This window comes from Chelonia mydas, chromosome 3 (genome assembly GCF_015237465.2).
Source record: "Chelonia mydas isolate rCheMyd1 chromosome 3, rCheMyd1.pri.v2, whole genome shotgun sequence".
Classification (NCBI taxonomy): domain Eukaryota; kingdom Metazoa; phylum Chordata; order Testudines; family Cheloniidae; genus Chelonia; species Chelonia mydas.
Window position 1 is genome coordinate 5244876 of NC_057851.1, and position 25936 is coordinate 5270811.

Consider the following 25936-nt stretch of genomic DNA (forward strand, 5'->3'; position numbering starts at 1 on the left):
GGGCTCCACCACCACCATTCTCCTGCTCAAATGCACTGATCGGGCAGGGAAAGGATCTGGGGGCAGGATTTTTTTTTTAGTGAGCAGAGCTACCAAACTCCCGATCTGCCGCAGTAGTTGAAGTCACCCGAGGTCCTAGATTTAATGGGAGGAGGCTGCCGGCAGGGCATTCTCAGTGTGTGAAGAGGGGAAACCTTGGAAGCAGCCATGTGTCTCCGTATTGGTTTGACAGCTCAAACATGCGGATTGCCTGGGCTCAGTGCAAGACCCAATCTCTGTGCCTGAGAAGGGTCGGAGGGAGAGGGATGGTCTCTCTGTATTTCTGCCCACCTCTGGAAGAGCTGGAGCTGGGTGTATTTTCAGTGAGCTCTAGGGAAGAAGGTACACATGCCCCGAGATCAACAGGAGGCCTTTTCATAAAGCTCAGAAATAAATAAATATCAGATCTGAAGTTTCTTCCTGTGCAGATGTGTCTGTGTGTGCTCCGCCTCCCTCTCTGCCCAATCCACAGAGCATGCCCGGCGGTTACAGAGACTGGGTCCTGTGCTCGAGCTCTAGAGACTCATCCAGTTAGATCTGGAGGTCCCTGGGTAAAGCCCTGGACTTGGCCAAGACGACCGCTGTCACACCAGGAAATGGGCTTTCCAATTTCCTTCCATGAAGTGTTAGCAAGCTGTTCATTCCCACCTAGAGAGTTACTTGCCAGTTAAGAATCTACACAATTTAATAGAGATGATCATTTCTCTGTTTTCTGGCCCATCCTATAGAGTTTCATATCAGGGCTAGAATTCTCTTCCTTACTACAAAAAAAGAACAGGAGTACTTGTGGTACCTTAGAGACTAACAAATTTATTTGAGCATAAGCTTTCGTGGGCTGTAGCAGCTACTAACACGGCAGCTACTCTGAAACCTTCCATACTACAGAAAGATTCTCTGTCTAAAAAGTGACATAGGACTTTTCCAGGCATCTCAGTTCAGCATATCTAAAAGGATGGTAAACCTAAGTGAGGCCATAGTTAGCCTAGATGGATCGTGGCACTCAAAACAGTTGTCTATCTTAGAGGTCTATAAAATCATGACTGGTGTGGAGAAAGTGGATGAGGAAGTGTTATGTACTCCTTCGCATAACACAAGAACCAGGGCTCACCTGATGAAATTAACAGGCAGCAGGTTTAACACAAACAAAAGGAAGCACTTCCTCACATAACGTACAGTCAACCTGAGGAACTCATTAGCAGGGGATGTTGTGAAGGCCAGAAGTATAACTGGGTTCAAAAAAGAACTAGATGAGTTCATGGAGGATAGGTCCGTCAATAGCTATTAGCTAAGATGGTCAGGGATGCAACCCCATGCCACCGATGTCTCTAAACCTCCAACTGCCAGAAGCTGGGACTGGATGACAGAATGGATCACTCAACGATGGCCCTGTTCCGTTCGTTCCTTCTGAAGCACCTGGCACTTGCCACTGTCGGAAGACAGGACACTGGGCTAGATGGACCATTGGTCTGACCCAGTGTTGCCGTCCTTGTGTTCTTAAGGATATGTGAGAGGGATATAAAGGGACCTGTTTTTCCAATTCTTTGCTCTCCTAGACTAGAACTTCAACCCGGGTAAGGCAGCATAGCTCGACTGAAGTCAAAGGAGCAATGTCAATTTACACCAGCTAAGGATCTGGCCTATTGACTTGGTTGGAGGTGCACTGGTGTAAATCTAGAGTAAGGGAAGAGAATCAGGGCCAAGAAACCCAGTTTATGCTCATCTCCAGCTTTAACATGCCCTCTACCTACACCCACAGAAGGAAAAACAAACAAACCGTTGCTGTGTTTCCTGTTGTCTCCATGAAATCAGTGTCGAGGGGTAGTAAACATTCTTGGCTCTCAACGACGCATTCCCATTATGAAAAATCTCAAAGCACCATAACAGAGCAACATTAACATTTATTTGAAAAGGGCAGAGATGACTTACTTGAAAATATCAACAAAGCCCCTTACCAAAATGTGACCTTTAGCAACTCAAAACAACTTAATCCTGCCTTCGGTTACTCACACAAAAAATGATCTAATGTTCCTGAAACACAGAAATGGAAACTTGACCATGCACCTATAACAGGCTTATATAAATATATTTATATCTAATTATATATACACTATCTATACTCCCAAGGTCTAAACGGTACGTACAATCACAATGCACGGCTGGAGACATTTACAGATGGAGATCACATGTCAAAATTCAACTCTTAGTGCAAATATCGGAAACTATTTCCAAGGAGGAGTGGGTGGAAGCGTCTCACCACAGGCTGAAACAAGACATGCTTGTCTGCAATTTGGGGCAAGCCTACAGTAAAGAGGGTTCCAATCAGTTTCAGCTAGGACACCGCCCCACATGGTTTTAGAAGAAGTTCAAGAATCACTCCGTGCCAGTTAAGCCAGTGCAGGAATTGACATAATGGCCAATTAGGGTGACCAGCTGTCCCAATTTTATAGGGACAGTCCCTCAGTTTGAGGCTTTGTCTTATATAGGCGCCTATTACCCCCCATCCCTTGTCCTGATTTGTCACATTTGCTGTCTGGTCACCCTGTGGCCAATTGTCCAGTTACTCCAATGTCCTGTCTCTGATCTTTTGTCCCACCATCCAACCCATTCTGCTTCTGTTACTCTTGCCAAATAATGGGCAAAACCATGATGTCCTTATTGAGGCAAAACTTCCATTGCCTTTAAGTGGAAGTTGGCCAAGTACAAACCCAAGTAAGGACTTCAGGATTTGTCCCACTGTTGGTAGAGCTGGGTGAATTTTTCCATGAGCATTTGAGCGACCAAACCTCACTAGCATGAACCGTCACAGGAATGACATTTTCATTTGCACGTACGAATATCAGCACTGGGAAGTGCTTGCTTGTGCACTTACACAATCAGGCAATAGAATCAGTACCATGTGACTTAACCTGACCAATTGCAAGTAACCCCCACACGCAAGATTTTTGCAGTGAACCAGGAAGGCCACTCTTGATTTGGTTGGCCTTGGGTAGACCACACGTCCTAGGCTGTATCTACACCGGCATTTTTATTCACATCTCCCATGGTTACACTAGTACAGTCAGTGATTGCACTAATACGCACCAACCATTGACATTTTAACCCTGTGTTGTCTAACCCTACTCTGAGCAAGTTTAGACGAGACTGCTAGAAAATCCAACAGCCAACTGAGCCTCGTTTATATTTGTGCCGTCACCGGTGAAGCTGAAGCCATGTAGGCAATGCCCTACTGTGTCTCCATACCAGTGCTTCATTTGTGCCAGGGCTGAGGCTCGGCACCTCTGGGCCTGACAGTTCCTAGCCCCGGCACCTCTGGGCTTGTGTATCAGTTATGAAAGTAAAAAAATTGCTTGAGCCTCGTGCCTCTTTCTTTACAAACTAAGCCCTGCTCCAGACCTTCCCCATACCCTCTCCTTCCGCTGGATTTGAGGCATGTTAGAAGACAACTGGGAAACTGCTTCGTGCTGCTAAAAGGCTCGTGACCCCATATGGCCGAGGAGAGGGGAGAAGCGGAGACCAGAAATGGAATCCATGCGACTGCTGCCGAGTCTCAGGGTAACGTGGCCCAGGCAAGGAGACCGCGTCTGAGACACACTCACCCTTCCCTCGGAAGAAAAAGTTGGGCTCCGTGAATAACGGTAACCGGAGTGCCTGGTATTATGGTGGGGCAGTAGCAGCCCTGTCGTAACGGCCGAATCTAGCTTCCTATTTACCATATAGAGCTAACTGGACCCAGTCTTTTACTGACGCAATTAAAAATCACTAAAATATTTTATTTTTGTTCCACATTTTTGCACACATTTGGGGGTTTGTGACATTTCAGTTTGAAGCGTTTTGGTTCATTTTGGTCGGGGGGGGGGGGGGGACGGGACAAAAACACTCCCCCTTTTTCCTCCCGCTCCTGGGGGAAAAAGTCAAAGTATTTTATGTTATTTTCTCTCACCTCAAGAGACAGGATATCCAGAAGTGGAAAGAAAAAACAAGTTTTTAGGGGCAAAGGTGTTATTTTCTCTCACTTTTTAACTTTCCCCCCTTAATTTTGTAGTGGGAAGGCGGGGGGGGGGGGGGGGGGAGAGATCCAGAAAGGGGGCGTTTTCTCTCAGCTTTGAAGGGAAAAACTTCGGCGTTTTTTCCAACATTTTTTGTTTTGAATTTAAACAAAAAGAAATTTTTTTCAAACAACTTTTTCTTGAAAAAATGTTGTTTGACAAAACCCCATTTTCCCAAGAAAAGCCTTCGACCCTGTAGCAGTGCGGGGACTCACCCCTCCGGTGCCTCCTGCTGGTCACCCGAGGAATTAGCGTTTCAGCCACCGGAGCGGGTCACCACCCCGCCACAGACCCACTCTAATGGGATAGGCTCCTATTACAGTTATTCCCATGGAGCGCAACCCGCTTCAACAATGCAGTCACCCCTCCCACCCTTTCCTGTCCTCTAGACCGAGCACTTTGTATGTATGTCCAGGGATTATAGGGAGGCAGTCGTTCAGAGGAACTTACTGTTTAACAGCTGGTTTTTCTAAGCGTACGCAAGTTATTTACATCAGTTACTCCCACTTCGGGACAGGGAGCCTCACTAATAAAATAACCCTTGTCCCCCCAGCTAAATGCTGTACACCTGTGTCGGGTCACAATGCTCCCCGTTTTCTCAAACTTTCAGCTCCGCTCCTGAGCGGTCAGTCCCAGACAGTTACTAATGGAGCGTGAGGCTTCACCCAACATGCAGCCGTTAGAGGAGAGGCCGGCACGTCTTACAGAATGTCTCGGGAAGGGGTTCTCCGTGAAGGAAAAAGCAAAATGCTGCTTCTGCATCTCATTGCTTCCCACTCCTGCTCTCCCCCTTGAGGCAAGTTGAAGGGGGGACCCAAGGGGTCAGCACTGGCTCCCTCCCAGCCAGGGAAGTGCCACGAATGAAAAAGGAATTTTTCAGAAGAATGAGCTACTGTAACTGTTGTAACAAACCCATGCCCGGTTCAGGACTTCGCAGCTGCGACCGGCCACACACTGCCTGCACTCAGAGCTTCACGGGAAAAAAACTCAGAACTGCCTGCTCCACAAGCACAGGTCCCAGCCCCTTGGGCTAAAGGAGAATCCCCATTAGCTGTTCACAGTATAGGGCTTATGACACACAGCCAAGCCATTCTGATTCTTTCCAATAGATAGCAGTGGTGCACGTGCACACACACACGATCCTTTCCTCTCTATTAGCGCTTCCCTCGGAGTTCTCACTTGGGCCTTAACTTCCCCCTTTACCGCAAGGTGTGTCCAAAATTTGGGATGCGAAGGGCTACACCCTGGCACTTTGCCAGGGACCCCAGAAATCTTGCCCACTTGCATGGACAATAAACAAATCTCCCTTTTCTCCCCCAAGACCTGCACATTCCCCCCGCCCCTCAAAAAACTGAAACCACTTGCTGCTCAGGTTCATCCAGCTCCACATGGGATGCTTCAGACATAGCCACCTCAGGGTGCCCCAAACACCAGGGGTGACAAGATTCCCATGGACTCTCCCCTTCCACAGCAAGGAAGGCTTTGGGGCCAGGGAAGCCAGTGGTGACCAGGATACTGGAGGGTTGGGGGCAGCGGAGAAGTCAGGCTGCAAGTCTGAGTCTGGAAGGGGGATTTGGAGATAGAGCCTGGAGGGTTATGGGGGCGAAGAGCCTGGGAAGGAGAATCTTGGGGGCCAAGGGGCACCTGGGGAGATTATTGGAGGGCTGGAGGAGAAACTGCCGCTCTGAGATGGCAGCTGGCACGTGGGCCCCTCCATAGCCAGACATCGCCTCGGGCTCTGGCGCCAAGGTGCAGACCCTGTGCCCCGAGGGAAGAAGGCAGGTTCAATGCAGGGTTTTGTCTACACTGAGTCTACGCCTTGGAGCGGCTCGACACATCAGGTTAAACCGCTCGGAGGGGCTGGGGCCACAGGGGCGCTTCACCCTTCTCCTCAGAGGGCAGGTGATCTGAGCCGCTAGCCATAGCGTGTGTGTCTGCGGTTAACATGGGCTAATGTCTGGGGGCAGCAGCTGTCCGATCCCACGTCCCTCCGCTAAAACCTCCCCACCCAGCGTTGTCCTGCAGCTCCCCAGGCCTGGTGGGCCTTGACCATCCATGCCAGGGAGGACTAGATTTGGCCTCCTATGGGAAGTTCCGGTGACAAACCCGCCTGCTGCTTTCTAACTGTGACCGACCTTGCCTTGGTTAGGCCCATCGTCCCGGTAGCTGAGCCCTGGCCGCGCTATTTGCCCTCACGTTTCCACTCCCTCCTCCCTGGCGCAAAGCCGGAGTAAGTGGACTTTGTATGGGACCCCCACCAGGGCAGGGAGGAGTCTCTCCAGCCACGGCTCCATCTACACAGGCAGGAGCCGCGTGCCCATCCCGATCCACTGGCTAGGTTCCCATCCTGCAAGAGGCACCCAACATGCCTGGGCAGATGGGCTCCTTGTGCTGCAGAGAGCCCAGGCTTGGCCTCTGAAGCAGACTCTCTGGGAGCTGGACAGCAGAACCCCCCTCCCCAACTCCACTGCCTTCTATCAGCAGGCATGGTGGGGCCCAGAGGCGGGCAGGACAAGATCTGGGGCCATAAAGCGCCAGAACCAATTCTCTTCTCCGCCTTCTGACTTGTGCTCAGGCTTTCTGCTGCTGAAGAGAAATGGTCCTGAATACCAGCCTGGGCTGCTAGAATTGCACCATTCCTCAGCGTTTACTTGGCTAAACTCAGAGTAAAGTTGATTCGTGCCAGCTCCAGGGGTGGTCCGAGATGGTGCTATGAACTCCCCCAGGAACCAAGGACCATTCCAACCCCACTGCTTTCTGCTTCAATAGCAAGGTGTGTTTCATTGACCTGCCTTCTCTAACATAACATGTAGCAACAAATATGGTTAAAGAATACAAATAATTAAAATAAACCCTATTAGGGACGTATGTTAAAAACAACACCTTACCAAAACAAGACACTCCCTTCGATGCAAAGGGTGGGAAGAGTGGCTGTGTGGCCTTTTGTTTCTTTATGGTGAAAGAAGGCGGCCTGAATGGTGTATTCTTTGAAAAGGGTTTTCAGTTCCTTAGTGTTTTCTTGTTACATTGCAAACTCAGGTCTTTTCTACCCGGACAACTGAGAACTAGAGGAATTATCACACCCCAAGAAACCGAACACTGAGCAGTTCAGAAGGGAGGAATTTTCACCCACATAATAAATCACATTTCTGTCTGAAAATCTTTTCTCTCCTATGGTTACAACAGATCAGAGACTGGAATGGTTGATCTCTGCCTGGTCAGTTTGTTTGCTCTGTGTTGAGCAGCAAAGCAGGTCTGACTCTCCCATCTAGCACCTTGTGACATCACTCACATCTGTGCAAAGTGCCTGTAAAACTCTGCCCTTTGGATCTGGCAGCATTTTCACGCACTTAGCTCTCACTTTGCACAGGTGTCAATGAGCACACAAGTTGCAAGGCAGGGGAGAATCAGGTCCTCGGTGTGCACTTTACACCATTTTATGCTGATTTAGTTAAACCGCTGCGAAAGGCCGCATGGACCCTCTTATGCTGGTTTAAACCAGGCTTATTTATCAATCAAGAACAAATGTAAGCTACACTGAATTAGCCCAATCAAACCAAACTAAGACTGTCCTTACACAGGCACTTGCACCGATGAAACTAAAATGGTTTAATAAAACTGGTGCAAGTTTGTGTAGACAAGGCCTCAGGAGATATATACATCTAAGAACAAAGAATGCAGGCCATACTTACAGGATGGGGGACTCTATTCAGGAATCAGTGACTCTGACAAAGATTCTGGGGTCATGTACATTTGGCTTCCCGTGTGACACTGCGGCCAAAAGGATGAATGCAATCCTTGGATGCATAAACAAGGCAATCTCTAGCAGGAGTAGAGAGGTTATTTTACAGCTGTATTTGGCACTGGTGCAACCGCTGCTGTGTCCAGTGCTGGTGCCCACCATTCAAGAAGGATGTTGATAAATTGGAGAGGGTTCAGAGGAGAGCCAGGAGAATGAGTAAAGGCTTGGAAAACCTGCCTTATAATGATAGGCACAGGGAGCTCAATATATTTAGCTTAACAGTGAGAAGATTAAGGCGTGACTTGATCACAATCTATCAGTACCTACATGAGGAGCAAATATTTAAAAATCGGCTCTTCAATCTAGTAAAGAACCGTCTAGTACGGTCCAAAGGCTGACAGCTGAAGCTAGACAAATTCAGATGGCAAATGAGGTGTACATTTTTAGGGGAAAGGAAAACATTTTTGGGAACAAGAAAATGGGATTATCAAGCCACAATGATTGAAGTGAGAATCCAGGGGCAGGTGTAGGATGGGAAACTCCTTTGAACTCCTGTTCTGAAGCTGGCAGATGACAGACCCCCCTCTGCCTGCACAAAGTCACCACTTTCACACTTCAGCTGTTTTTGCTTTCGCCTTGTGTTGTTGTTTTAACCGTTTGGAATGGTTCAAAAAACAGAATTTTTTCATTTTATTTTAGGTCCCTTTGCCAGAGGGATTTTGCTGAAAGCAAGAGTGAGACAGAGCCCAAACGTGGGAAATTTCAGTCCCAAAGAAACACTGGGCTCATGTGAAAATGGGGGGTAATCATCATCTTAACTAGAGGAGGTGCCTCCATGCACTCCCTGAACCATCTGCACGCAGCACAGTCTTCCAACGCCCCATTTGGGCTGGCATCTGGGAAATGCCAGAGTTCAAAGGGTTAATGCGCCTTCCCCTCCATTCCCATTTCACTCCTGCGGCTGCTTCTTTCTGGGTTCTCCAAGGCTGTCCCACCCTTAGTCCAGCCTGCACATCAGTACAGCCCTCACCCACAGCCTGTAAGATCGGGGTCCGGGTCTTCCGCAAGACAATCCCCACTGAAACATGGATTTTAAAAGTCAGGTATGCAACAAATCTATAACCACCTAGGACTTAAAGGGTCTCCCCATCTGCTGCATACCACTGGCAACTTCGATTGGCTCACAGAGCAGGTCCTCCTCCTCCAGAAGCCCACGACCCCCTGCCACTTGGCTCTAACAGAGAATCTCTTTTAGCTGTTAGCAGTATAGGGCTGAGCCGTTGGGATTCTAGGCACTCACTCCACAGAGTGGGAGACACACACACAAGCTGGTTCATTACAGGAGTCATTTCCCTTTCAGTTGAGAACATGCAGGAAAAGTTTAAGGGTGTTTGCCTTGATTGTACCAGTCTGTCAATCAACCCCTTTGTCTTCTTAAACCAGCATTACTGGAAAGGCAAATACACATCTGATGTATAGGACCCTGCAGCACAAAAATAATCCTTTTTTTTTTTTAAATATGCATCCAACTGTGATGACTAATTTTACGTCCTGGGTCAACCTGCCTCTTTGACTGCTTTGGACTGTCTTAAGGCAACTAGGATTCACCTTTCGCAACAAGTTTGGGTCCTATGTTCAAGTACACTTAATCTGTCTTTAAAATACAGAAGACCTCAAGTTTGGACAGCAGCTCCCTGCTAAGAAAGAACTCTCCTAAACTGACCAAAGGCAGATAAACGTGAGTGACACCTGTCACTGGCATAGGTCTGCTTTATGTAGTGGGACATCAACATGCCAAACGCACTCTTTCCGGGGTAAGATCTAACACCCCCCCCCAAAAAAATTCTAACCTGCTTCTAAAAAGGGAAGCTAAAGCAAAACTCAGCTACCCCTGTGCGCTCCCCGACTTCTCACTGCTGGAGTCACAACTTAAACTGTTTCCTGAAGGTCCTTGAGTCTCATGCATTGTCAAACCCTGGAAGTGAAACTAGCTGAGAAGAAATAGGGTGGCAAAAAAAGTACATTCGATTTGTGTAAATGGCTGAAGGATTGTGGGGTGGTCTCGGGCCACGTAGCTCTGGAAGAGAGAAGACTGCCAAAGAGTCCACCAAGAGGGGTTTTCCTTTAGGGTTATTGAGTTCAAGAGACTCATTTTCATTCATGCAGAAGGCGCGTTTCCCCCTTGGCTCCAGTTGCATAAGGCCTTGGCCTTCTCTCAGCATGCGCTTCGACTCTCAGTACACGCAGAGATCTGGGAACTTCATCTCGTACACCGGGATGGAGTGGTTCTGGGGCTGGCCATAAGCTGCTGTGATGGTACCGGATGGGCTCGGGGGTGGTCTGGAATGTCAGAGACACAGAGGAGAGTTACAGGTGGACTCCCACATTTCATCAAACCCGAAAAACAGGACCCAGCCCGGCCAGTGGTTCTGCCCAACTCTTGCTCGCTGTGAAGATTGCAAAAGCTTTCCCCCTCCCAACTCAGGAGCCTGTCACTGTGTTACCCGAAGGTGAATACTATCACCACTCAGCTGATGTGAAGGAACAAATCCAACCTAGTGACTCCACATTAGGGCCAAACTGGAGAGGACAAGGGGGGCCTGCCGGGATCCAAAGCCCACCAGAGACATTGACAGCTTTGGGGAGTTGGGAACATGGGAGAGAACCATACAAAGCAGATTGGAGGCAAAGGGAATGTCAGTGGGGCCTGATATAATGGAGAGGCTGACCTTCCTTCTCCTCCTCTGGGCCAAGCCTTCCTGCACTCACTGGTGGTATCTCTGCACCTTCCCAGTGTTGTCCTGTGTACTCTGCTTGCCTGAAGCTTTTTAGGGGCAGGGAATCTGTTTCCTCCCATGTTCTGATAGAGCCAAGTACGTCTCCAGTTGTAAGATTGTGGCTGCCCCCTGCATGTCTCAATCCATCCTCGTGCACGGGCCACCCAGCATTGTAGTTTACAAGCCTCTCCCCGCCCTTGCAAAGCGGGCTCCTGAAAGCCCTCTCCCTCTGACTGTCCTCTCCCCAAAGAGTCGGACGCTCACCGGATAGTGATCTCAAAGATCTGGTTCAGCTTGCTCTGCAGCAGCGAGGCCTGCAACAAACAACAACAATTCCATTAATCTGAGGTTTTGCGCCACGGCAGAGCTTGTTACAACTGCAGAGCCCGGACACACTGCTGCCGGTCTGCGTCCTGCAAGTCCTTGTGCAAGGCACAGCAGGGTGCCCGGTGCTGCAGCACACCAGTGCAGGTGACTATGGGACACACTCCTTCACCCAGAGTCCTCAGTGCACCTCCGCAGGACATCTCCATAAAGCAGGAAGGGGTGCTGGTGATGCAGGTACCATCCTGCCTCTGTACTGATCAACACTGCAGCATGGCGTGAAGTGGTGCTTTGAGATCCCAGCTTTCATGTGAAATTGTGATCTGGAGTCCAGACTAATTGGGGCCGTTAATGTTTCCCTGACATGTTTCACAGGAGCAAGGTGCCCTGGCCAAATTTAGACTTGGATAATTCTGTTCTGCCTCCCCACTGTGGTTTTAATTGGATATGGGATTCTCCACTTCCTGTCCCAAAGGGCAGTGCAACAGTGCTGTATGCTGCTTGAGAGCTGCTCCGTTCCACCCCCGAGCTGGCTGCATTTCAACACTGGCAGATGAGATCCTTCTCTCTGATGTGTCAGGGACTTTGGGGTATTTACAGCAGAAAGGTCTAAATATCAGTCACTCCCGAAGACCACCTAATTCCAGAGGTGTCTCAGCTTCAGGGAGCCGATGGCTTCCTGTGTTTTCACAACAACCTGTCCCATGTGTCACCAACAGTATCTGAACTCGGAACGTACTACGACATCGGTCTCCACCACTTGAGCTAAAGGAATAGCTTAGCTGGCAGGTAGCAGTAGTAGGGTGTTATCGCCTAGCAAATCAGCCATTAGCCGGGACATGATCCACACTTTGAGGTGTGCTACGCTTTGGTTTTGTGACCCACTGGGACAGGCCCATCATCTCCACAGCAATGCAGAGCCGGTGGGTGAGAGGCCAAAAGCAGAGACTCACCCGGGCACCGCAGTGAGCCGCAATCTCTTCAAAGGGAGCTTTCTGGAACTTCTCCACCACCAGCCGCCTCCTCTCTCGCTCCTGCTCCTCCACGGCGACGCTGTCTACTAAAGCACCCGGGGGGGTGGGGGCGGGGGCGACAAAGCAATGGTGAAAAAGCTCTGTGCAGCACCAGGCACACAGCACTAGAGTCTCAATCGTTCTGTTCATGGGTCCTGGGGCCATGCACAGATCCTGCCCAGCCTCAGGGGAATGGATGCTCTGCTATGAGCCCTGGTGTGCACAGAATACCCAGAGAGCGGTGCCTTCCCACCACCCCTCATCTCCCCTGCATGCCAGGTGGCGAGAGCAGGCTGAACTCCACACGCCACAGCTACTGTATTTGGATTTGTGGGTGCTCAGCACCTTTGGAAAAATCAGGCCCCACATGTCTTATTCTGGGCACCCAGACACCGACGCACCCCAAAATCAAAGGACATGTTTGAAAACTTTGGCTTAAGCGACATGCCCAAGGTCAGAAAGAGTCAGTGGCAGGCCCAGGACTATAACTGAGCAGTTCCTGGCTCCCAGTCCTGTGCTCAGACCATTAGCTGGCCATCTCTCCAGCCCTAAAGGGGGTCTCTCTGTGTGAGAGTTAAAGACTCGCTGGCCAGGCAGGATGGTGGGCCTGGGGCAGAATTCGCACCCTGACACGTCCAGTCACGTTCGTGGAGCAGAACAGCAGAAAGAGGGGATGTTTTACACCCCCGAACACACACAATGTGACCAACACAGCTCGATCTTTCCTCTGTGTGAAGACTAACTTGGGCTTAACATAGCAGCAGCTGGGTGATAATGTACAGCCTGTGGCATGGAGAGGGTCAGACAAGATGATCTAACGGTCCCGGTCCGGCCTTAAACTCTGTGGCACTCGGAAAGATCGCTCAGTTACTTACCAATTGCTTTCTTCAGGGTTTCGTACGTGATCTCTTCAGCGGGGGCTCTCTAGGGGTAGGGCAACAAAAGAAAGATTATACCTCCAGGGCAGCTTGTCTTTGAGAGCAGAAGAAAGAAAGGGGACGGGGCTATTTCATTTCAGTAACAGACCATGTGGTTCTAGGGGCCAGCCCACTCGGAGGATTGATTCCTCCAGTAGTGTGGCTGACCCCTAGGAGGCGATAACTTTCAGGGCTCTAGACAGGGGTACCTGGGTGAAACCGAATGGCCTGCACTGCACAGGAGGTCAGCCTACATGGTCCAATGGTTCCTTCTGGCCTCAAACTCTACGAATCTATGAAGGTGCCGACTACGACAACCACCTTTTCAAAAGGCAAAAGCGGGACGCATGCAGGAGCCCCGCCCCTTCTGTGGCCCCACCCCCTGCTCCTCTTCCCCTCCAAGGCCCCGCCCCCTGGCCAGGCCAGAAGCCAGGCCATGGTAAGAGCTGCCGCCCAGGGAACCCGGGCCACTGTGGGGAGCCCCAGACCCTCCATCTGCCCTGGTCAGGGGGCTGGAGTGCCTGAGAGCAGCCCCTGGACCACATCCCCCCTCCCTGGGGCGCACCACCTCGGGCAGGTGATGGGTGCGGGACTCCCCACAGTGGCCTGGGCTCTCTGGGTGGCTCTTACCATGGCCGGGCTCCAGCTTACAGCCTGGCCGGGGTGGGGCCTTGGGGGCCGGGGAGGTGAGAAAGGAGGGACAGGGCCCTGTGGCAAGTGGGAGCTAAGGCCCACCTAAGCCCCCCAACAATGGGAAGAGGCTGGCATCGCCCCTGAGCCTTGGCAGGCACAGGGGCGCCACAGGGAATCCGGGACATGAAATGTACATTTCAGGGCTGTCCTGCCCATTTTGGGATGGGTGGTGACCCTAGCGCCAAGAGGTAGGAAGCCCAGAGTCTATGGAAAAGGATAAACAAGAAGCAGCTGCCCAAAACAGTGGCTTTCAGAGAGCAAAGCAATCAAACTCGCTCTCGGAAGATAAATGCAGGACAGAATCACCACGTGGGAGCTCCTCCTCCCCCGGAGGATGGGACACAAGCCTTGATTACCCAGCCCTGGCCGCCAGCAGGGGAGTCAGGCTGTAATAAATCATACGGAGGACACTGGTGGGCACAAAGCCTATTCACCTCGCCCTGCTGAACACATGAGGAGTGAATTATTACCCCATTGTTCACGGCCTGCAGCACCCAGACGCAGACACCGAGTGCTCGGCCGTGCATACTAATGAAAAATTATACGGTGCTTAAGTATGTTGCATTATCCAGTTAAAACAGGAGCTTATGGGGAGAGAATGCAGGTCAGGAGATGGAAAATGTTTAACACCAAAGGGAAGGCTCAGGCTTGTCTTTTATAGGTATTTCGTTCCCACAGATCCTGTGCCTTTAATGTAGCTGGAACCACAGCGAGGATCTGTATTAAGACCAAATCTGAAATTCCCTGAAGATCATGGAGCTTCCGGGGGGTTTTAGTCTGAGTTGCTCTCTAATTACGAGTGCAACATGGAGCCAAGTCCACTGCTGGTGAACAGCGAATCTCAGACATCAGGCAATTAGGGAGGGGGCCAGGAGGGGCGTACGGGAGTGCGTCTTCGCCAAGATCTCGACCTGGTGGAAAGAAGGGGGAAAACGCTCCGGGGGACGGCGGAAGCACCCACAGTCTGCACAGCACCTACGGTGGGAGAGATGGAAACACTGTGCAAAAGTTTAAAAGGTGTAAGCACTGAGGGGGGGAGGGGAAATGTTCTGGACGGGGCTAGAAGTAATGGGCTAAGGGAGGTTTCAGAGTAGCAGCCGTGTTAGTCTGTATCCGTAAAAAGAAAAGGAGGACTTGTGGCACCTTAGCGACTAACAAATTTATTAGAGCATAAGCTTTCGTGAGCTACATCCGATGAAGTGAGCTGTAGCTCACGAAAGCTTATGCTCTAATACATTTGTTAGTCGCTAAGGTGCCACAAGTCCTCCTTTTTTGGGGGCTAAGGGAAACATCCTCAGGAAAAGCGTCCCAGGCCGGAAATCATCTCCCTCTGGGTTCACACTCCATCATCTAATAGGGCTCTGTCATCCCTAGACTGGATAGGAAAATGCCTGTCCCAAGCAAGCGCCCCCCTGCCGATCCAGCCGGCTCAGGACACTGGGCACCAGCAGAGGAGCTGTCTAGGCAAGCCTCAAAAACCACCCCTCCTGCTGGTGACATGGTGCAACGACAAGGACTGTTCTCAGGCTGGCCTGAGCAGGCGGCAAACCGGCAGCACCCGGTACCTCCTCTTTCTCGGGACTGTTCCTCGATTCCACTTCGACCTGAAGAGAAATGGTCTCACCGATGCTCTTCCTCTTGGACAACCGATCTTCATCTGGAAAACAGGGGGAGCCAACCCGTCAGGAAGGCAGAGAGGGGAGACACCCGGAGGCATTTCGGAAGGGGGCTGTCTGGGTCAGAAGAGGGAAGGATGCAGAGGTTGTGGAAGGTTTTCAGAAGGAGGCTGGAGCCATCTGACGGGGATGGTTTAGACCCAACAAATCCTGTGTCCCAGCAGGGGGTAAATGAGGGGACCCTTGCAGTCCTTTCTGACCCTACGGTTCCACTTCTCTCTCTCCTGTAGTTATTTGGCCCCCGCTGCCGTAGCATCGGAGCTGCTCACAATACATTCATGTTCACGGCCCCCTGTGAGGCAGGCCAGTGCAGTTATCCCCATTGTACAGCTCTGAGACTAAGTGAGTTGACCAAGGTCACGCGGGGAGTCTACGGCAAAGGAAGGACTCGAATCTCGGAAGCTAGAAACGGAGCCACGCTGCTTGCACGGCAGGACACGGCAACGGAAAAAGGCCGCAGCGCGCAGGGACGCTCTGTACCACACCTGTCAGCTGGGGGATGTAAGGGGTGCTGAGCCGGTCTGAATTATAGCCGCTGCCTCCCAGCACCTCGCTGATCTTGCTCTGTCGGAAGAAGACCTCGGGCACTAAGTGATCCAAGCTCTTCGTCAGCCTGTGTGATTGAACAGGGAGGAAAACAGGGGACGACACTGGCACGCTGCAGTTTGGGTTACCTGGGCCCTTGCTGTTCAGAGGCCTGTAGGGTTTCCAGGTGAGCACAAGGGACCGGGACTGCTCCCCCTCCCTCCAAGACAGCCAGATCGGTCCACATGGGCACAGAAGACTGCGCCTGATCCGCCTCTGATTCACACCGGCGACAGCAGAGTCACACTGGTCTGAACAAGATCAGAACCAGGCCCCGCGGCATTTCTGCCTGGAGGAGGCGATGCCACCACCTGGGGGGCGGGGTTGAGCTGATGCACGTGCTCTTGACTCAGTGAAGGACCCAAGGGAAAGGAAATGACTCGGCTGGGAGGTTTCCCTGGCAGCTACTTCTCCAGGATTCCTCCTTCAACTCATCTGGCAATTCGAACCCACACAAGGGCTGCTAATGGAGAATTATAAAGGGCCACAGTTTGTTGGCGCCTGGCTGCAGGCGACGGTTCTGACAGGGGCAGCAGGATTTCTGCCGCTGCTCGCAGCTCAAATCAAGGGTGACAAGTGCCTTCCATGGCAGAGGTGCTTACCTGGGCGTCTCCACAAACACGTCTTCTGGGAGTAGATACGGCGCCTCCTTCTGCCTTGTCTCGAGGACCTAGCGGGGAGGGGAGGAGAGGAAAGAGAACCCGTCAGCGGCTTGTCAACCAACTTAGCAAACATCCATGGGAAGCGAACGCGACGGCTGCAGCTGTTCAGGCTTCTTCGTTAAGGCCAATTTAGTGCTGGGGACAGGGGCCCGATGCACAGCCCTGGAGACAACAATCCTCTAGCTATCCACAGAAAAGGCGCTACAAGGGCAGAGGCCGCACAAGCACCCCTCCCGCCACACACACACCCCCTATCTCACCCCCGGACCTGCCTCCACCCTGCCCTGGAGCCACCCCCTCTCAGAGCGGGAGGGGAATTCAGTCTTCGGCTTCCCTGCTGAGACAATCAGCGAGGGGGCCAGTAAGTACTACCTGCGGGGGGAAGGGGGGGCAGGGGAGAGAGAAGGGATTTCCTGATGGAGACCCCGATCCAGTCACAGTTGACTGAGACCCTCCAAGCTCATTGCACATAGCCCAGCCAACAGGATGGATTTTCAGCAGCCTCCAACCCGGGCTGGATTTGACCTGGTGACCTAGGGCCCGGTCAGTGTCTGGTGTAACACTACAGACCTTGGGGGAGTTCCACCAGCCACAGATTTGGCTAGGTAACTGTGCCACTCGAAGCCCAGGTCTCCCACCGAGAGCCAGGTCCCCTCCACTCCCACAACGTACAGTTAAGAGCCAACGCTGGAGCTGCACCCTGAGGAGCTGGGGGGGGGGGGGGCGGTGCAAGGCGCACTGACCTCGTGGATGTGCTGGCAGAAGGCGGGCACCGTGGTGAGCTGGCTGATCAGATTCAAGTAGGCGGCGCCGAGGGCATAGAGGGCGCAGCGGTTGTACACAGGCAGGTTATCCTCGTTGATCTGGGCGATCTCCTGCGAAGCCCACGGACAGGGAGAGACCCGGCAGCAGGGGCCAGACCGGGGAGCGGGTTAGTTCGTTAGCCAAGCAAGGACAGGCGGATGGGGAGACAGCAAACTAACTGGCAGAGGTTGGGACCAAAAAAAGGTGTCCCAGGGCAGCTGGCGCTTTAAGGGGAGTTGGGCCCAGCCTCGCCTGTGACCATAGGCATGGATTTTTATTTTGCCCCAGGGGTGCCCCCCCAGACCCCCACCCCCACCCCAAGGCCTCCTCCTCGCTCCGCCTCTTCCTGCCCCCACTCTGCCCCCTCCCCAAGGCCTCACCCTCGCTCCGCCTCTTCCTGCCCCGCACTGTGCCCTCCCCTGAGGTCCCCACCAGCTGCTCACTGCCCTCCCCCAAGTCCCTCCCCCAGCTGCCAAACTGCTTGATCAGCTGTGTCTGGTGGGTGCTGAGTACCCCGTCTTTTTTCCTGGGGTGCTCCAGCCCCAGAGCACGCACAGAGTGGGCGCCTATGCCTGTGACGGATCAGCTGCCTCCCTGCCAGCCGTCAGGGGAGCCTACAAGCCAGCAAGTGGCTCAGTTGGGATGGAGAGCGACCGGAGCAAGATTGGTCCCTGTGGCAGGAAAGTCGGATGGTGGAAACCTGAAGGCAATAGAGAGGCCCCTACAGAAGACCCCGGGTTAGCCGGGAAGAGATGACCAATGTGCTGAATTTACAGGGAAGAAATAAAGCTCAGGGCCTGGAATAGACTCAGGGGTGACGCTGGTTCCTTCCTGGGCTGGGCAGACAGGCCAGCAGCCTACAGCATGGATGGGATATGAACATATAGCTGCTTCTCCACCTCAGTGCTAGCCCCGTGTGGGCAAATGCCGAGATGTCTACGTGCCACACTGATTTAGGCTCAGAAGCTGGATGTCCCTTCAACCACTTCACCTCAGAACAACACCCTCCTTCATGCATCTTCTCAGTCTACTATTAAGTAGATGTTCCACTGAAACCAATCTGTCGCAGAAAGGTAGTAGCTAAGTTCGTCTGCATTTGCCGAACATACGGCACTATGTTTCCATCTTACTGCCAGGTGGCTTTGCTCACTGCCATTTGTGTGTGCGACAGGTGAGTGGCAAGGCAGGGCTGCTGTCATGTTCGTGTTTTGTTGTTTTCCCATCTGGGTTTACTGGCTACGTTGCATTTACTGGTTCGTTTTTGTATTGCTATTTATTCCATTTTCTTAAGGTACCCAGAGGCTTCTGGGTACCTGATGCAGAGAAATAAAAAGACTATTATAATGTTAATCGCAGCGAAAGGCTAAAAGAGAAGAGGGTTTGGTACCGACTGGGCGAACGTGGAAGAGAAACGGTTCTCAAATATTCATTCAGATTTTGAAACTTGACTGTGTTCAAGACGAAGATGGTGGAACTTGCAAACCAAGGGGACAGAATGAAAGTGCGGCTGTAATTCCCATTCCCACATTACTCCTGAAGGAATCCTGCGCCAAAAAATTAAAAATTCTGCACATTAGGTTTTTGAATTCTGCATATTTGTCAAAACAACACAATATAATCACACCATTTTCAATTATTTTGGTAATTTATTTTAAAATACTGGTCAGCAAATAATTGAAAATGGTGTGGTTACATTGTTACTGTGTTATTTTGACAAGTAAAACATGCAGAATTTTGCAGAATTCTAAAAATTGTAAGTTTTGGTACAGAATTCCCTCAAGAGTACCGGGTGGGTTCCGTGTGGCACAATCTGGATGCGGGCAACTCGGCAGGGGTGGCGGGGTGTACAGGGAGGATCTGGATGCACAGGGGCTCATTGTGGGGTTCAGGGTCGGGGGAATGGGACTCTGCAGGCGAGTCCAAGTGAAGGTAGTTAGGGCTCAGTGGGGAGGGGAGGGGAATTGGGGTGCTGGGGGAGTGGGTTTGGTGGCGGGGGTCAGGGTACAGCTGGCTGGGGCTCCATGGGGGAGGGGTCTGGGTGGGGGCTCCCAATGCAGGGTGTGAGACTTAGGGAGGTGACTGTTTGGGTGTCGGGAGGGGTCAGTGGCGGGGAGGGGTTCTGGGTGCGGGGAGGCTCCTGATGTAGGGGGTGTCGCGCAGTGGGACTCGGTGGGAGGGTTCTGGGTGCAGGGGGGTGTGAGGCTTGATGGGGGGGATTGGGTGCCGGGGGGGGTGGGGGGTGCAGTGTCCAGATGCATGGGGGTTGGGCATATAGGGGGAGCAGCTCCCCGCACAGTGACTCCTTCCCTGTGGCTGAAGAGCAATGGGGCCAGGAAGTGGGGGGAGGGGGTCACTGTATGGGAAGCTACTCCCCGTCCACCCAACCCCCGTGCATCCAGACACACACCTCCGCACCCAACCCCCTCTGCTGAGCCTCACCCCTACACCTAGACCCCCCCCCGAGTCTCCTCTTCCCTCCCCCCACAGAGCAGAGCTTCCTGCAGCTGGGGGAGGTTCCCGGGGGTTGATCTGACCCTGCCCCAGCTGCTCCGTGCAGGGGAGCGGGAACTCGGACTCTGTCGTCCTCCTCCTCCCCCTTCCTCCCCACACCCAGCCAGGCCTAATGTCCCTGGGCAGCTGGGGCATGCCCAGACCCCCCCCACTTCCCCTCGCCTTGACTTCTCTCTCCCGCGGCTGCCTGAACAGACGCACCCACACCGAGCGCGCACTGGTGCAGCTTCTCTTTGTTTCCACACACAAAACATTTTTCTGTGGGGAAGCAAAGAGAATCTGCGGAGGAGGGGATATTTCCACGCACATGCAGCGGTGCAGAATTCCCCCAGGAGTACCATATCACACTTCCCTCCTGCAGCCCCTCACAATGTGAATTGTACCAGCCTCGACGCACTGAGCGAAACTTGGATCTCATTTGCACAGACAGAAATCTGGAGCAACGCCGTGGGCCCTCCCTAACTCAACATCACAGCACCCATCTGGGAAAGGGAGGCATCATAGACATGGGGCCGCATCCTGATCTCCACTGTGCCAGTGTAAAACTCCATTAAGTCAAGCAACATAACAGAGCCCAGAATCCAGCCCTGGTAAATTTGTTTTCACCCACTTGCCAATATGGAATTTACACCACTTTGGGCTGTCTGCTCCATGCCTAGCTGAGTCGATCCCCTCTTTGCACGGAGGGGAGAGGAGCCCTCTACACGGTGGGCCCCGCCCCCAGGCGCCTGCACTGCTCACACGATCCTACCTGCACGGCCAGCACCAGGCGGATCAGGTCCACCACCACCTCTTCGTTGGCCAGCTCGATGCTAATGAGGGCCAGCATGCTGTAGAGCGCCTCGTAGTGAGGCTGCACGTTGCTCTCCTCTTTGCTCGTCAGGTAGATGTGTCTGTAGAGCTGCTGGGAATGCTGCCGGAGAGAAGAGGACACGGCACCAGGTAAACGGAGCCCAGGGGAAATACGGGTTCTTGTCAGAGAGGCGTAACGGGAGGCAGCCCAGCATGGCACAAGTCACGCGGGCAGGCGCTTCTAGCCAGCCTTCGCTAAGTACTAGAGACATTAGCCCTCTGGCAACTCTGCTCTAGGGGAGCCGCTGCCTGGCCGCGTCCTGCCTTCGGTTGCATCTGCAGCTCCCACGGGCAGAATCTGGCCCACCGGCGTTCAAGGGGGAGCAGTTCTGCCACTGGAGTCTCGTACTGCGAGAGGCTGAGCACCTTCTGTACGGAGCCGAGACCCCTCAAGTCGGCACATCTCAGGGCCCGGCTCCTGATTCCAAAAGCCATCCCCAGTCCGGAAAGCACGCGAGGCCCACTGAAGGGATGCAAGCACTGTCCTAAGGCAGGGCGTGAGGCTGCATGCCCTTTGCCATCTGGCTTTCCTCTAGCTTCCTATCCAATGTTTCAAACTAGGTTCCTTATTGATTGTGTTCTGGTCGCTCCTGAGGGGCCCCCCACCAGGTCGGGTCTACACACCCATGGATTTCCCCAACGGTCCGTACAAAACCAGGCCACCAAATCCTGGCTCCACTAGGCAGCTGCCTGTGCAGATTTACATTAAGAGACGGATGCTATGAAACTGCAGCGAGTCCTTTCTACCTATTCCCCCACCCCCAGGGCAGATTAGCAGGGGTTTGGAAGCTTAGTCTCCTACTGCCAGAAGCCGTGGGTTTCAGCCTCAGGATCACAACCTCAGCATCATGTCTGGGGAATCCAGAGAGTTTCTCCAGTCCTAAGATTTCATCATCAACTTGAACTCGCTTTTCTAGTTGCAAAGGAAATCTTGTGCGTATTACCAGGATAGAAGCCCCGTTATACAAATGAGGCGACCAGAGCATCACTGAACAGAAGGCACATGTGTAGCTTACTAGATAACAGTTTTCAGATTCTCTTGGGATTCTGTGGAAGTTGCAATGATTGAATGGGTGGGTAGAAGTGGGTTCATTTACTCTACAGCAATGGGGAATACGCAGGGCAGGACATTGCGTCAGTGATCATTGTAAGATTACTTGTAGCTGTGAAATTATCCAAGGTAAATGCTGCCTCTGACACTATACCGCTCAACAGTGCACACGTGGTTAGGTACTACAGCATTTTGTGAAACAGCGCAAAGGATTCTGCGGGGAGATCACCTCACAACAGAAAACCATGGACGGTCTGCGGATGCAAAAGAACATTCGCAGGGCAGTGAGTGGAGATCAGCTATTAGAATCCGGCCAGCGTATCTCACACGATCACTGGGTGCTCCCAGGCCCGGGTGGACCGAGACCTTTCCTCTCTTCGCAGCCACGCTGCTCCGCGACACGGGGAACCGGGCCGCATCCCTTATCTGCGTCACATGCATTTTGTGGGAGAGTGACCTGGCACAAGAGCCGGCCAGCTGCTACCATCAAACAAACCCCAGCGCCTACCTTCTTCATGAAGACGGTATCTTGGCGAGAACACTTGTCCACTTTCAGCTTCAGGACAGAGATGTCATTGATGGTGCTGCAGTTAAAGAGAGACAAGGGGGGAGGGAAATCTAGGACACAGACACAGAGGAATACTGTAGGAGGCAGAGAACTGCCCCTTCCCTTAGTCTTCTCGGTAGAATACAAATCCCCGCCTCCACACGCCCCACTACAGCGCCACTTATAGGGAGTAAGCTGGTCTGGCAGGACCCGTTGCTGGAGGCCCTGTGGCATATTTTTAAAGAAAACTGAGCTATTAAGAGATGTAAAAAGACTGAGCTATCGCCTGACCGTAGTCCTCTGCAGTAGCCCTGTCCCGTTCCTGCCCCGGCGCTTCTGTTTGCAGTTACCTTCACTTGTATGTAACATCATCTCAACGGTCAACTCCCTGACCGGAGTGTCCTGTCTCTGTGTTCTGGAAGGCTCCTAATCAATGGGGTATTATGTTGGGCATCTAGGCTCTGGGACGTGAGCATAGGCAGCAGGAGTAGTACTGGGTAGGTTTCATCTTTAAAGGGTTTTACAGGCGTTAGTTAATAATCCTCACAACTGCCCCCGTGAGGACAGCAAGTATCAATCCACATTTTACAGAAAGGGAAACTGAGGCACAGGACGATTAAATGCTCAGCATCCCAGAGGAAATCAGCAGCAGGATCAGTAGCCAGTCGCTGCTGGTTCCCAGTACTGGGATCACACCCCCAGATTATGCCTCTCGACATTTCTTTACGAACACTAAAACTGTTAATTTCTTGAAAAATGACCACCAATTTCAGGAAATGTGCGTTAAAGGGTGAGTGTATGCCTGTTGTAACACGTGTAGGTGCTACCACCACCCGTAGGTGCCGGACGTAAAACCGGAGTCTGATCCCAGCCACAACCCTTCCGCGTGAAACACGCCAACGCACCTGATAGTTGAAAACTTGGGTCTGTTTCCATGGCGGTCAATGAAGCTGATCAGTATCTCGAGGACAAAGAGACGCAGGTCGGCGTCTTCCATCAATGCAGCCGAGAGCAGCCTGTCCAGGAAAGAGCTAGGCAGGGCCGTGAGCATGTTACTACACTGGAAGCCCGTGGAGACCTGCAGGTTGCACAAGGTGGAGGGAGAGCAGAGAGGGATATGACCAGTGGGGAAAACGTCCCAGGGATAGAAAAGCATTTCCTAAAGCGGGGGAATGGGCGGAAGAGATGTGCTGGCCTGCAGAGGACCTGCCCGAGCTCCATTTTAACCCCTCGTGGCACAGGGAGCAGCTTGGCATGGGAGCTTCCATGCAGCCCCAGCAGGCTACAGGTTGGGCTGGCGCAGAGGCAGGCTGCATGGGGAGTCCTGAAGGGCAGCGACCACTTTTCCAGCACACAGGCCGGGGCTGCAGCTGCAACCTACACTGCGTCCCTAGCTTCGAAAAGCCAGACAGAGGGACTGTAAATCGAACCCATGTGGCACGGCAGGGTACTAGCCACGGAGCCACTCAGCCAGTCCTTGCTTTGGTATATTGGGTTCGAACGCGGGTACTGTTCTTTGCATGAGGGTGAGCAGTCAAACCTTCCTGAGGACAGGCAGGTGCATGCCAGCCAGCCACCGGCTGTCCCAGGGCAAGGCCTGCGCTGAGACTACGTGGGCACTCGCTGCCAAACCAGCCACACCTGCTCAGGCGACCCCGTTCGTACCTGCAGGAGGGATTTCAGCAGCATTATCTGAGTCAGGCGATTCCGATTCTCCCTGTGGGGGACGAAAATCAACGTTGAACTCGGCATGGAAAAGAGACTTATACAAACCCAAAGCCATCAGTTTATTCCCTGCGCCAGGGCCAGGGCAGGGGTGTTCCCTATGGGATATTTCCTCGTGCCTCAACCAGGCCAGTTTTAACAGCTCAAGCAACGGTGGCCACACCACTAACCTTAATACTGGGCACTCACTGCTCAATAGATGTCACTGCCCTTGGCTCCTCGTCAGACCCCTGCAGGTCACCAGAGGTAATTCCTCTCCCTCCTTAGCATTCACACCCTCCTGTTTGCAGGCAGTGATCCTGCAGTCACCCCCGGTCACTGCACAGTAAGACAAATCCTGAGGTCCCTATGTGGGGGCTGGTCTCTACTGGGAGCGGACATTGGCATAGCTATGTCTCTCGGGGATGCGATTAAGCCAGACTAACCCACCTTCTCGACAGCACCAGGTCTTCTGTCCACCTAACTACCACTTCTTGGGGAGGGGGATTAACCGCAGCGAGTGGCTAGGCGGAAGCAGTGCGGCTGCAGGTGTACCGCTGTAGCAGTTTAAGCGTAGACGCAGCTGGAGTTTTAACTCAGTCCGTGCTCGCTGGATCAATTAATATCACGGGGAGTTTGCAGGGAAACGCGATCGTCCTTCGGACATTTTTACAAGACTTCTCTCCGCGCCCTCTAGCTCTGAACTCCGAGGCTAAAGCACCTGGCAGGAAGCCACGTCCCACAAGGATCAGTTGTGAGCTGTGACTTCCATAGGAGCAAGAGCAACCCTCGGGGTAAAAGGCGAGTTCGCTCCCTCGCACGGAGTCAGCTGCGTCTTTCCCGCAGCGTCTAGTAAGATTTTAAAACTCCCGGGGATGAAGCTGATAGCGGCGCTGCGCTAAATGGCTCCTGTGACTCCAGTCTGCCGTCCCCGAGCCTGGAAACGCCTGGCTTTCACCCGCCGGGGGCCGCCGGCCTGACTCTGATCTCACAGCAGGGGCAGCACTGAAGTTAGCAGGCCTGATTCTGATCTTGCACCGGTGCAAATCAGGAGTGTCTCCGCTGAAGTCAAGGGAATTACACCAGCGTAAATGAGGCTGTCCATACGAATCCTGTTACACACCAAGCGCTAAGAATCTAGTCGCGATATGAATCTGGCACCACCCTCCAAAGCGCTTTGCCTAGTATCTCTCATCTTTGCTGCCATTACCCTGGCTCCAAATAGCAGTTTCTATTTTGTCCCCCAACACCCTTAGTCTCGTGTTTCTTTTCCATAGCAAAGAACTAAATAGCATTATTCTACTCACTGAGGGTAAAAGATTTACACACAAACTAGCCACAAGCTTGAATGCTGCTCTCTGGGCTGTTGTTTTAACACAAACAGGCTGGCGCTTCATTAAATACCACACAGTTATCGGTGATGCTTTAAGATCTGACATGCCCTCTTCTGTAATGGGAACCACAATAGCTTGGCCCATCTCTCTGGAAAGCTACAGAGAGATCTATGACCTGCTTTGTCCTTCTAGCTTCCTTAAGCTCTTCTAATTCAGCCACGAGACAAGTTAGAAGCAGCAGGGCATTCGTCACGAAAAGAACAGGCAGTTCCTGCACTATCTGGGCCTGACTGACATCTATCACTGACAGCCCTTCAGGGAGCTCTGTTTGTGATCAGCAGCGAGCGGCCGCTATTCTTGTCTGATCTCTGGATTTAGGTCACATCCCTGGTTTTTATTCCCTTTCCCAAATGTACTTGTACCCGGCTCTAGTCACTGGCCAAGGCTGAACTCGTGACCCGACTTATGGGGACATCGTCTTATCTCTAGCTGTCGTGGTCTGTAGCTATAACGCCTCCCCCTCTCAGTACAGGCACTCCCTCCAGGAAAGGACAGACTTCTCTAGAGCCAGAACTAGACTTCTAGCACTAGGGCTGAATTTGGCCTTCAGAACCCTTTATTTCCCCAGGAGCCAGGCCCATAAATCAGAGCACAGAATT

The 25936-nt window shown here is 52.5% G+C and overlaps 1 protein-coding gene across 9 annotated transcripts in view; it reads right to left on the minus strand.

Moving 5' to 3' along the window:
• Positions 1–1917: 1917 nt before the first annotated feature.
• Positions 1918–25936, minus strand: part of EFR3B (EFR3 homolog B) — a 155252-nt gene continuing 131233 nt past the window's right edge. For 5 of the 9 annotated variants that reach the window (XM_037893784.2, XM_043542063.1, XM_043542057.1 and 2 more), the window contains exons 12-23: positions 23905–23956; positions 23145–23317; positions 22201–22276; positions 20541–20702; positions 17218–17349; positions 16415–16482; positions 15713–15840; positions 15117–15208; positions 12817–12865; positions 11882–11985; positions 10869–10918; positions 1918–10167 (exon numbers count right to left, since the gene is read on the minus strand). In XM_037893784.2, the coding sequence (XP_037749712.1) occupies positions 10062–10167; positions 10869–10918; positions 11882–11985; positions 12817–12865; positions 15117–15208; positions 15713–15840; positions 16415–16482; positions 17218–17349; positions 20541–20702; positions 22201–22276; positions 23145–23317; positions 23905–23956 (1192 nt within the window). In that variant the 3' untranslated portion in view covers positions 1918–10061. Of the gene's footprint in view, positions 10168–10868; positions 10919–11881; positions 11989–12816; positions 12866–15116; positions 15209–15712; positions 15841–16414; positions 16483–17217; positions 17350–20540; positions 20703–22200; positions 22277–23144; positions 23318–23904; positions 23957–25936 lie in introns of all 9 variants that reach the window. The other 4 variants (XM_037893783.2, XM_043542056.1, XM_043542060.1 and 1 more) reach the window with 1 other exon arrangement.